The 12,812-nt window shown below is 40.8% G+C and overlaps 1 protein-coding gene and 1 long non-coding RNA gene across 2 annotated transcripts; one reads left to right on the forward strand and one right to left on the reverse strand.

The window, feature by feature from the left end:
* Positions 1-3,926: 3,926 nt before the first annotated feature.
* On the reverse strand, positions 3,927-7,109 carry LOC115547856 (uncharacterized). The gene is made up of 5 exons (XR_003977432.1): positions 6,760-7,109; positions 6,293-6,421; positions 5,998-6,191; positions 4,584-5,311; positions 3,927-4,381 (listed from the first exon to the last, which is right to left on the reverse strand). It is a non-coding gene; the product is annotated as an uncharacterized LOC115547856 (long non-coding RNA).
* On the forward strand, positions 4,365-11,920 carry LOC115547853 (uncharacterized). Its single transcript, XM_030362336.1, has 7 exons — positions 4,365-4,648; positions 7,213-7,279; positions 7,941-8,206; positions 8,726-8,916; positions 9,053-9,149; positions 9,868-10,034; positions 11,547-11,920. Exons 1-7 carry the CDS (start codon positions 4,569-4,571, stop codon positions 11,723-11,725), a joined length of 1,047 nt encoding a protein of 348 aa, XP_030218196.1. The 5' UTR covers positions 4,365-4,568; the 3' UTR covers positions 11,726-11,920.
* Positions 11,921-12,812: the final 892 nt, after the last annotated feature.

Raw genomic sequence — 12,812 nt, forward strand, 5'->3', positions numbered from 1 at the left:
CTCAAAGGGCTTTACATAGCATGAGCATCATAACAACATCCTCTTCCCTTAAGCCCTCACATCGACTGAGTAAAAACTCCCAGGAAAATCAAGGGGAAAAATTGCAGTTGGTTCAGACTGGGGGTGGAGCTGTGAAGAATATATGGAAACACAGAGAGACTGCGAGACGCCAAGGCCAAACTACAAGGTGCGAAAGGTGAGGAGGGGGGGGGGGGGGGGGGGTCTGCCTCTCTGACCCATGGGGAGAGCTGGTTCCACAGTAAAGGAGCCCAGTAACTGAAGGCTCGACTTCCCAGTCTGTTTTTAGAGATAATGGGAGTCACTAACAGACCTGCATTCTGGGAGCCAATAAAAATCTTGGATAAGTCATAATAAAGGTAATGATTCATTATTGTGCATTTAAAGATGTATATTATTACATTGCAGCATTATTTGGGGATGACAATACAAGACTTCCATGAATGTGCATTTGAAGGAGTTTGCTTTGTATTCCAGCTGGCAAATTTCTATAGGCTACTATAGATCCATTTCAAAACACGTTCCAAGTAGGCTATAGGACAAAGCATTATACATCCTTGAATGAGTGAAGCTTGCCTGCTGACATGTTAAAATTACTGCCACAACTGCCATGAGCAAAGAGAAAAACCATCTGTACATAGTGTAGGCTACAGTAGCCTATTCAATATTGAATGAAGTAGGTTACTGTACACTCTTTGTCACTGTAGTCAATATGATTTGCTTGTACAGCACCTTAAAAAACTCACTGTAGCCTATATTCATAGGCACACCCAGCCTCGCTTTCAATATAACACAAACTCGCATTCTGTAATCACTGTCAGTAAATAATAATATGAAAACAATATAAAATATCTTCCAGCAAGAAAAAATTATCTGTTTAATGTAAATGGATAAAGGTCAACCGATGCGCAATGCAGGGCTCTCCATTTTTGAACTGAGTTCAGAGTGAGATTTTGTCGGGGGGGGGGGGGGGGGGTGGATATATTAATATGTAACTGCATACAAATTTGTTCACAGACATGGTGACTAATGTATGATAGGCCTTATTGGCCCTTAACACTAATATTCAGAAACAACACTGCCTCAAAAGGATATTGGTCTAAGCAACACCAGTAGAGGCATATACTTTCCCTGAACTTTTAAACGTTGCAAAAGTGCAAAACATGTATTATATTTACGCGGCATTCAGTCCAATGCTTAAAAATATATCTGTGGCATTCAGTAGGCCAATGCTGTGGTAAAGTGTGCAAAGTATGAGTATGAATATTTGATGGAGTATGAGTAAGTGTTCCCTTCTGTTACATAGATAGAACTTTATCAATCCCCTGCAGGAGAAATGTGTTAATGTTTGTCCCTATAAAACAATAATGGTAAAAAAATATAATACAAAACATGACGGTAACTCTAAAGTCAAACCGTCCAATCTGAAGGCTTTACTTAACCACTCCCCCTACTCACTTCCACCAATGCAAAGCGAACAGAACTGAGTATGGGAGGGCGTAGCCCAACTAGTTTGTGACAGACCTAGAGGAACGCAACGCAAATTAAATGTGAACATGTATTGAGGCTTTATTAAAATCCCGGACGATTTTGAAATTTCACCCGGACGCATTTGATTCCTACCCTTCCACTGTCAAATAGCGGCGCAAGTTGTGTGGCGTGTGAGCGTGTGCATGGGTTGAATTGCGTGCGTCTCCCGGAGAGCCCTGCGCAATGTGCAGCTGTCAGAAATGTGTTGTAATCACTTGGATTCCTCATAGCTCTCAGGCTGTGAGGAAATCAGCAGCCCGCGATCTCAGCTCCTTTGATGTGAACGCGTACAGAGCGCATAGTTCAGAGCCGGACAATGATGTCGTAGTAAAGCCCTCAGGTCTATTCTGCATGTATTAACTGTGGCTAAACATCAACTGCACTGAAGTCATCATAACTTCATAAGTTCTCATTTTCAAATGATTATGAACACTATTATTGTTATTTGAAGCCGTGTCAGTCTTGACTGTGGGTGGTGTGGTCCTCTGTGTCTGCTAGTGTCTATGATAAAGTAATATTTTTGTCGACATTATCAAAAGGAAGAACTTTTATTATGAAGAGCACAGGGCAATGAAGCACGCTAGCCAACAAGAGGACCCGCCCACCGGCGGAAACCAGATATTGAGTGGTAAACTCGTTTTGGTAAGAAGAACCAAAAAACGAATAAACGAACTTAAATTTTGATTTTCGTTTTTTTGGACAAAACGAAAAAACGAAAAAACGGCTGGTTTTTGCTTTCTGCTTCTGTCAATTATTCCCAGAAAACAGAGTAATAAAACGTACCTTGCTCATTCACGAGCAAGGTACGTTTTACTACTCTGTTTTTTGGGAATAATTGACGCGAGCAGAAACCAGAAAACAAGCCGTTTTTTCGTTTTTTCGTTTTGACAAGAAAACGAAAATCAAAATTTCAGTTCGTTTATTCGTTTTTTGGTTCTTACTAAGCGAAACGAGTTTACCACTCAATATCTGGTTTCCGCCGGTGGGCGGGTCCTCTTATTGGCTAGCGTGCTTCATTGCCCTGTGCTCTTCATAATAAAAGTTCTTCCGTTTGATAATGTCGACAAAAATATTACTGTATTATAGACACTAGCAGACACAGAGGACCACACCACCCACAGTCAAGACTGACAGGGCTTCAAATAACAATAATAGTATTCATAATAATTTGAAAATGAGAACTTATGAAGTTATGATGACTTCAGTGCAGTTGATGTAAAGCCACAGTTAATACATGCAGAGTAGACCTGAGGGCTTTACTATGACGGAGGCTCAACATTTCCAGGCTCTGTGTTCATAATTCGGCTCAACAAAACCTAAAGCCCCCGTCAGAGTATGGTATGACGACGGTGGTCATTGTCCGGCTCTGAGCTTTGCGCTCTGTGCGCGTTCACATGACAGGAGCTGCGATCGCGGGATGTTGATTTCCTCACAGCCTGAGAGCTATGAGGAATAGGCTACTGTAGCCTACACTATAAACAAATGTTTTTTCTCTTTGCTCATGGTAGTTGTGACAGTCATTTTAACATTTCAGCAGGCAAGCTTCACTCATTCCAGGATATATTATGCTTTGGCCTATGGCCTACTTGGAACATGTTTTGAAATGGATCTTTAGTAGCCTATATAAATTTGCTCATAACATGCCAGGTGGAATACACAGCAAACTCTCTCTGAAATGCACATTCATGCTTGTATTGTCATTCCAGGACAAAACACAAATAATGCTGCAATGTAATAATATACATCTTTAAATGCACAATAATGAGTCATTCAGAGACTTATCCCTTATGTTTTTATTGGCTCCCAGAATGCAGGTCTGTTAGTGACTCCCAGTATCTCACAGACTGGGAAGTAGAGCCTTGATGTTACTGGGCTCCTTTACTTTGGAACCAGCTCTCTTCATGGGTCAGAGGCACACACTCTTAACTAAATTTAAGCCCCCCCCCCCCCCCCCCCCCCCCCGCTGCCTCACCTTTCTTACCTTGTAGTTTGGCCGTGGCGTCTCGCAGTCTCTGTGCTTCCACAGATTCTCCACAGCTCCATCCCTCTGCACCAACTGCAATTTTTCCCGTTTTTCCCGGGTTTTCCTGGGAGTTTTTACTCAGTGGATGCGATGGTGTTTTTACTCAGTGGATGCAATGTTTTAAGGGAAGAGGCTGTTATTATGATGCTCATGCTATGTAAAGCCCTTTGAGACAAACTGTTTGTAAAAACGGGCTATACAAATAAAACTGCCTTGCCTCGCCTAACCAGCTCGGACAGTAATTCATATTCATGCTACTAGTTTGATCATTGACTGACTACGTGAATTGTTGCAAAGAGGAGATTCTTATAGAAGTCTTATAGTTAAACGGTATGGGGGATTTACAAATTTGACGTTTTTTTTTTTTTACACTTTCATTTGAACAGAGACTAATCAGGTTAACAAAACATCTAAGCCGTCTAACACATTAACAACGCAACATTAGAACATAAAAAAAAAGCTCCAGGCCAGACCCTGCATGGCTTCTGCGATCTGACAGATCAGGCTACACATGTCTTCTCACAATGTCAATAAGATCCCTAATTCCATTTTGGAAATGGGTTGGTTCATAGTTGACGGTGCGGTTATAGAATTCCGAAACGTCGCTGTACTGCTGTGCAAATTCATGTTCAGCTACTGTCTGGTTTTCAGCTGTGGAGAATGGGTTTCTCCCAAACATTGACACTTGTGTCAAAGAGGACCCCACTTCCTGCAGGTAAGTGTGTGCAGCTCCTGCAGCCTCTGGCAGACAATCTGCTGGCGCCTTCTTTGGGCATCCACCCAGAGCCAGTTGATCTGGGATGCCCTTGCCTAAAAGAAGCAAATCATAACACAAATCAGGTTTGGGTTATTAACATATTACCATCATGCATATCAATCCACCTCAGTTTGTAACCCTGGTAAGCCCTTGAAAAAAAGTTTATTCAAGTGAGCTGTTAGTAAAAAGATACAAGTATTCAGTTTACTTTTATGTTCTTATAGGGTTATACAGAAAAAAATGTGGTATGCTAACCTTGGATCCTGTGTGCATTCCAGGACTGCACCATCCGGTCAAGTCCAATCTGAGCCACCTGACAGGTAAGCGTGGACACACAATACCATGTCAAGTTGTCCTCCATGTTGAGTTCCTCCTGGTCTACAAGGTGGATGAGAGCCCTTTTCAGAGGGTAGTTTACCCTGTTATTAACATCTGGCCACATCCTTTCAACGATATGATTCTGTAATTTCAAAAGAGTAAAAACAAAATGTTACATTTAATTTCAATAATGACAATAACAATCTGCAGCTTATCGTAATCATCGAAAAAAAATCATTTTTCTATGACAACAATAATCAAGAACCCAATTAGTTAGGTGATTTTTCATGCATTTGTATTTGTACAGTTATTGTGGCATCAGCTAGACAAATAATGCATATCTTTGACTGGTGAGGAAATAGCAAGCAGTCTTTCAGAGAAGAACAGTTTACTTGAATTTACTCAGATCCCTATCAGCTGCAGCAACGATACTATTCTTACTGGGCTCTGACCATACCATTGTGCTGACAGAGAAATCAATATTATCAGCTAGCAGCTGAGTGATTAAGGGAAAGAGGACAATAAGCCATGTTTGCAGGTACGGCTCCCTTGCTGTGTTATTTCTGTAGCCTGCCAATTTCTCCTGCATGAAAAGAGTTAAGAAAAACTCTCTTCCGTGGTCCACTCGTATTTGGTCCCACATTCCGTGCTATAGGACAGCACTTCTGCAAAACAGCAATACACAAGTGTTACAGTTATCAACACTAATTCATATTTGTGTTTACATAAGCATTGTTGAAGCCAATTTTCATTACTTAATCACAGACAGCATTGTGTAACTGTCGCCATTATTATTATTATTTTTAATATCAGTTTGTTTCTTCCCAGATAAGGAGGCGTAAAACCAGAGCTATGATAAGCCAATGTGTTTCACTTAAATCAACCCAGAGGAACTTTTAACTGGTTATGAACCAGTTTCTGTTTAATACTGATGCTTCTATATGACCTGCACCAGCAAACGAGAGCATCTGTGAAAAGATTGGTCATTTCTATATGGAGAGAGCAGAACTGGTAATGTCTCTGAAAGGGTGCTGTAATGGTAATGCAGCAGATTTAACTGAACACAGATGTATGTGGAATCAGAGTAAGAGAGATACAATGTTATAAGCATTTTATGATGATTTCATGTTCTAAAGCATAAATAAACAAGTCCAAACTTTCGCACAGTCCTGTGAGAAGCTGCTGCATTGAATGCAGTCCAACATTTAACATGAAAAATATTTTTACAGAGCGCAGCAGCGGCACTTGTGTGCACACATGAAAGTTCTTGTTGGGGCTTTAATCAATGAAACAGTAAAACAATATCTACTGTTTGCAACTACATCATGGAACATAGAGCGAAGAAAGTTACCTGTACACGTCTTGATATATGGTCAGGTTATTTTTGACAGGCATAGTGGAATGGCTGACAATTTTACTGGAGAAACCGTCAACAGCAAGGACATGGGTCACCCCGAACATCACCATTTTTTCATTTTGATCTAAGTGCAGTTTGTGACCCATGCACTCGGCACTGTATGGCACTGGATTTAAGTTCCTTGATCTCTGAGTAATCAAGCAAAAAACAACAAATAAGAAAGAAAAGTTAGGGCACTTTCACAATGAACTACCCTACAAGAATCCTATTAGCGTTTCATAACAACTACCTGATGACGATCTGCATGATATGGCCTGTTAATATGTCTGAGGACACTACCAACGCGCCCCTCAGATGCTCCGATACCTTTGGAGGACAGGTAGCCAGTCATCATTCTTCTTCCATAGGATGGTCCAGTCTGAAATTGAAGACGAATATGCAATCCTTTTTTGTATTCCTATTACAAACCAATTATTACACACACCATCTTATTTTGGACAGATTCTATACAAAGGTTATTGCAAGTTTTGTCAGCTTATGACGTGGAATAATGCGTTCTTCATTTAGGCTTGTGTGATTGCTACAGTGCATGGATCTGTGAGGAACACATCGGTTACAAGAGAAAGCACTGTTGTTTTTCCTAATTGTTGGTGCACACCATTTTTTTTACATGTAGGCTACAAACGCCACTGGTCACTACCTGCAAGTACACTGCGGTTAGCAATCATAGAAATTAATCAAAATGCTGTTGCTTACCTCATTAATTGCTTGAGCAATCTCGCTCTCCAGTTTGGAGTCCTGCACCCTTTCTCTTCCTATACTGTTTTGCGCGGAAAATTTGCGGATGTTTGCTTTGGAAAAGCCTTTGGTCAATCCACATTCCAGGTGGAGATGACTGGAAATGTCTTCGTCAGAATGGACGTTTCAGAGCATACTTTCAATTATTTCTCGGTAGGGTGACAAACTGGACTCCATTTCAACTAACCGCCTACCGTCTTCTTCTTCTTCTTTTGCTTTGGCGGGTTTTTTCACATTCTGTCATGCGCAGAAGCAATCCGCAGAAAATTTTGCGCTTTCGCTTTGAGCGACCTCCACCGTCCTCTTACCCTTCAGATATCCCGGCCGTGCAGGATTGATTGAATAAAACGTACTAATAACTTCATAAACAGAATAATCTTCGGATAAAATGGAGACGTTTGTGCTCTTCAGAGGGAACAAGAGAATAACTCTAAAAATGGACGATATGCGTGTCGACAGGATCGCCCGCATTTTCAAGGTAAGTGATTCAAACTGCTAGCTTAACTTCGCCTGTCTGTAACATTTTGAGAAGAAGACACCGAGCGTAAGAAATAATGCAGGTGCAATAGTGAACACAAAAATATATTATTGATACTTTTTACAATGTAGTTACTACGACGGAGTATTAGGGCCACACGTGAAAAAAAAAATTCCGCCGTGACGAGATTAAAATCGACACGTCGAATTTAAAGTCAACATGTCGACATTAAACTCGAAATGTCGAGGATAAAGTTTAAATGTCATGTCGACTTTAATCTCGACGTATCCATTTTCCTCTGTCAGCACGCAGACGCTCCGGGCATCCTCCCAAGCGTGCAGCGGATGACACAAAGTAGTCTAGGCCTCTTCATCCAAACAATATGGCGACTAAAACCGTCAATGCAACCACTGATGGCAATGCCGCACTACTACAGTGGATGCCCGGAGCGTCTGCTTGCTTACAGAGGAACGGAAAATGCACACGTCGAGATTAAAGTCGATATGTTTCAACTTTATTCTCGACATTTCAAGTTTAAACGACGCGTCGAGATTAAAATCGACATGGCAAAAATATTTTTTTTCTTCACGTGTGGCCCTAATACTCCGTCGTAAGTTACAAAATCTTAACTTTATTATTATTAATTTTTTCTTTCTTCCAGGTCAGCATGGATAGCCTGTACATCACTGATGCGGCAAACATCGCAATTTTTCCGGTCGAGAGTGGGCTCTTCAGCTCCCTGGACCTGTTTGACCATGGTCATTACGAGATTCATGGAGACGTTTGGGACACTGTAGGGGCCCCGACAGCCCCAGCCCCAGCCCCAGCTCCATCGAGGCAATTTGCCTTTCGCAGCAGTCAGCCTGTGACTAATGAAAATATGAGCATGCTGTCGAGATCAGTGAGGACGCCTCGGTCATTTCAAAGGCAAGGATGCATTGGGGTCATAATTTAATGTGCTTATTACAATGGTAAAAGTGCTCAAGTTAACTCATTTACAATCTCCTTTTGGTAAGCAGAAAGAGCATACTGGTTGTAAGCAACTTCAGAATCACAAGGTACTGAGCCTTGCGCTTTAAAGTTGTTAAAGAATACCTAATGTACAATCAATATCCACATAGCTTCAGATTATCAACAATAATCAGATGAGGTACTCAGAGTCTAGAGTTCAATATTACTGTAAGCACTAGCTATTGGATGTAAAACTCCCTATTTATGAGAGAAGGTGGAGTAGTGAAAGATGATCTGGGTATGCTGCAGGTGTGTTCGATTGTGATGTGCCTCAAGTATGTGCTGAACTAATATTCAAGTCAGCATGTGTGGTGCATTCAGAGTTTTACATGGGCTCACACTTTGGTCCGTTGGGACAACTGAATCACTGTAGTGTAGACTGCATGTTGTTATGTGGTAGCTGGGTTTGCTTCACTGTTTGTTTATGTATTACAGGTCCATTCAAGTGTCCGAGGTAATGGAGGGCAAGCTTATTTCAACAAGGGTTGTTATAGTGCGATTCACCGAAGCAGAGGCAACAGTATCTGCCATCCTGGTGAAGCTGAAGGTGTTCATGGGAGACGAGGAAGACTACATCCTGACAGACACACTCGGCCACGAAATTGTGGAGTCAGAAGGGACAACTGGTGAAAAATATATTTTTAAATTTAATTTTCATACTACATACTGTATAAATGCAAATAGTCTGAAAGTATTGACTGTATAACAGTGTTTACTCTTGTTATTCTCTCTGTGTCTTTATTCTGCATTTCTCTCTCGAAGGGTCTTTGTACTGGAGGCAGAATTCAAGGAAAATCCATGGTATTGAGAGTACCGCATACCGGCAATGGCGTCGACGACGATCAAGTACCGGTGACAGGTATTGTTTAGATAGCAAAACATATTTTTTCCCCAACACCCCATAGCAGCTCCTGGGTTTGAGTCCTGGCTTGGGCAGGAACTTTCAATGAGGAGTTTGCACGTTCTCCCCGTGCCTGTGTGGGTTTCCTCCAGGGGCTCTTGTTTCCCCCACTATTAAAAACATGAAGATTAAAGGGATATTCCGGCTCCCGGTGGAGCCACAAGAGTTTGTGCTCAGGGATGTTTGATGTATTGTATCATGGGCTGGGGTCCTATTTGTGCTGTTCCTGAAGTTTGGGGCTGCTCTGACCATTATTTGTGGATATGAGAGGCTTTTTGATGGTGGTTTCTTGGTGGACGAATGGACAACATTGTATTGCAATCGTGCAGTCTTTGCTGAAGTTGCAAGGGTTAGCATGGGTTAAACTTATGCTCGAATATCCCTTTAAGTCAATCCTCCAGTGCTTCGCCATCTATGTCTCCATTTCACCCTAATTTTTCATCTCAAATTACCTTGTAATAGCTTGAACTTTTACAATGCAGTCACTCAAATAAGCTGTTCACATAGTTAAGAAAATGTAAAGCTATTTTCAGTTATTTTCCATCATGCTATCATTTATTCAGGGACTTTTTATTTGCTAATACCTATCTGTGCATACAACTAAATTCCTCATAATTATTTCTCAAATGGCTGCAATTTCTTGATCTGCTAACTATGTAAAATGTGCCAAATACAGAAATGACCATGTCTTAAGGCTGAGGGACAATGTGGAGGAACTGCTGGAGGCATCCCAAGGGCTGGATGAAGTGGCTAAGAAGATAACCGACTTGGTGACCGTCAGCCGTGGTTCTTCACTAGTTTGGCCTGAGTTCAAACAGGCCTTCGTCTGTTTGATTTGCATAGGTACTGTTTTCATTCTGCATGTTTGAATATTGCTCAGTGTAACACAGAAGTAATCTAACGTAGTATTACAATTAGTGTTTGAGCAATTGTTTATTTGTCTTTAAGTGACAATTAAGGATTTAGACAAATGAAAAAACACTTGAAAACAGAAATGATTTCAGGCAGTAATACAGTGAGAGTCGAGAATCCAGACATTTTATAAAAGAAATATTGCCTTAAAAAACTTTTATTTTCAACCAGAACCCTTGGTCTTTTTCAACCTATATGATCTTTTCAAATTTGAATGATCATCAGTAAGCACACTTTATTGTGTGTTAACTTCACGGGTGGCAAAAGTAGACTGGTTGGGTATGGGATTTGCGAAATTTGCGAAACGCCAGCAGATTTAGAAAATACACAACTCAAATGGTCCTACCCCCTCTCCTTCAACGCTGACTCTGACCCATTCCAAGTACATGAACGCACAATCATGCACGAGCGCGAACACAGATGCACTCGAGCGAGCCAGGCTAGCTAGGTTAGAGTTTAGGGTTGTCTTCTATTGCTAGATCCAAATGTGGATTAGCTAGTTAGCTAGCTCCAGTAGCTACTGCAGGATAAAAACAAACAGAAGCTTGCTCTGGATCACGAGCTTTGAGTACGTGCACGTGCAAGAAGGGGTCACGAGCGGGGGAGGGGGAGTGCAGTTCGACCGTTTCATTGACGTACTTACTGTCCAATGCCACTCGTTGGTTCTGGAAATCATTGGCTGGAGTTTTTAGAGCCCTGCCCATTCCACAGATGATTGACTTTAATTTTCATGTGGCCAAAAAAGATAATTCCATACCCAACCTTTAAGTTGACTACAGATATTTGTGTATAAGAAATACTTGGTTAAAAATTGAAATATCGATTCAACTTCTAAACTTGTACTTGCATAAGTACAGAGCCTTTAAAGTTCAGGCTCTGAAATGTAATGTAGCGCCCCCTAGCGTGTCTAGCTTTTAGTGTTGAGTGCGCTCCCGAATTCTTATAATGGCGAGAGATCTCTCACTCTAAGGTTAGTTAATGCACTAATAGTAATTCACTAAATGTATTCAAATTTCTTAAATTAAATTAAACTTTTATATGAACCTCACTATTTTAACCTTATTAAATAGCTAGTCATATTACCAGTGTAATAAAAAATAAATTAAATATTATATAAATCAGTGTCCTTTAAATTAGACTACTGTTAACTTGTAAACCAATACTTTCTATCAACACATCAGCATCAAAATACCCAATGACACAGACAAGTAAAATAAACAAAATAAAATTACAATGAGGAAACACTGAAATACCCCAAATTCCCATAGGGCTACATCAGTATAAGTACTGTAACCCTGTAAAAGACGTCTCTGGCCCCATATGCATATATTTTATTTAAGCAAAATATGATGTCTTTTTTTCTAAATTGCCAGTTCATTTTTCTGAAGTTCCAATCTCGAATCAATATCAATATTTAAAATGTACACATCCTTTTCTTTTTAGCTACAATGACTCAGCCGATGTTTTCATCCTGCTGCCGGACCCTGGTGGGGTGTAAACTCTGCGTTGAGGAATGGAAAAGGACGTCGGATCACTGCCTCAAGTGCAGGGATGACCTGCCGATTTACACAGAGGTAGCTGGACTCTCTGCAGCACTGGACGCCTTGAAGTCCCTTCCCTAAAGAAGACTAGGCTAGCTTGTTCGTTTAGATGTTTTTTTTTATGTTCTTATGATGTTCTAATGTTGCGTGTTGTGTTAATGTGTTAGTGTTAGTGTTGTGTTCATGTGTTATACGGCTTAGATGTTCCTAGATGTTTTGTTAATCTGATTCTTCTCCATCTCTGTTCAAATATAAATAAAAGTTTTCTTTAATGTGTTTGGAAATTACTTTTAATGATGTTAACTAGATGTTATAAATGGCCTAAACACATGCAATTAGTATAAACCCTATACCGTTTGACTTTAAGAATTATATAAGAATCTCCTCTGTGCAACAATTCACGTAGTCAGTCAATGATCAAACTAGTAGCATTAATATGAATTACCGTCCGAGCTGGTTAGACGAGGCAAGGCAGTTTTATTTGTATGGCCCGTTTTTCACAAACAGTTTGTCTCAAAGGGCTTTACATAGCATGAGCATCATAATAACAGCCTCTTCCCTTAAAACATCGCATCCACTGAGTAAAAACACCATCGCATCCACTGAGTAAAAACTCCCAGGAAAACCCTTTTAACGGGAAAAATTGCAGTTGGTGCAGAGGGATGGAGCTGTGGAGAATCTGTGGAAGCACAGAGACTGCGAGACGCCACGGCCAAACTACAAGGTAAGAAAGGTGAGGCGGCGGGGGGGGAGGGGGGGCTTAAATTTAGTTAAGAGTGTGTGCCTCTGACCCATGAAGAGAGCTGGTTCCAAAGTAAAGGAGCCCAGTAACATCAAGGCTCTACTTCCCAGTCTGTGAGATACTGGGAGTCACTAACAGACCTGCATTCTGGGAGCCAATAAAAACATAAGGGATGAGTCTCTGAATGACTCATTATTGTGCATTTAAAGATGTATATTATTACATTGTAGCATTATTTGTGTTTTGTCCTGGAATGACAATACAAGCATGAATGTGCATTTCAGAGAGAGTTTGCTTTGTATTCCACCTGGCATGTTATGAGCAAATTTATATAGGCTACTAAAGATCCATTTCAAAACATGTTCCAAGTAGGCCATAGGCCAAAGCATAATATATCCTGGAATGAGTGAAGCTTGCCTGCTGACA

The sequence above is a fragment of the Gadus morhua genome, chromosome 7 (assembly GCF_902167405.1).
Source record: "Gadus morhua chromosome 7, gadMor3.0, whole genome shotgun sequence".
NCBI lineage: Eukaryota > Metazoa > Chordata > Actinopteri > Gadiformes > Gadidae > Gadus > Gadus morhua.

Excerpts from the sequence above, each read along its gene's own strand:
- LOC115547853 (XM_030362336.1), top strand. The coding sequence starts at position 4,569 with ATGTGGTATGCTAACCTTGGATCCTGTGTGCATTCCAGGACTGCACCA. Across the intron at positions 4,649-7,212 it reads CAATCTGAGCCACCTGACAG|AGGGAACAAGAGAATAACTC; the intron begins GTAAGCGTGGAC and ends TGTGCTCTTCAG. Across the intron at positions 9,150-9,867 it reads CGATCAAGTACCGGTGACAG|AAATGACCATGTCTTAAGGC; the intron begins GTATTGTTTAGA and ends TGCCAAATACAG.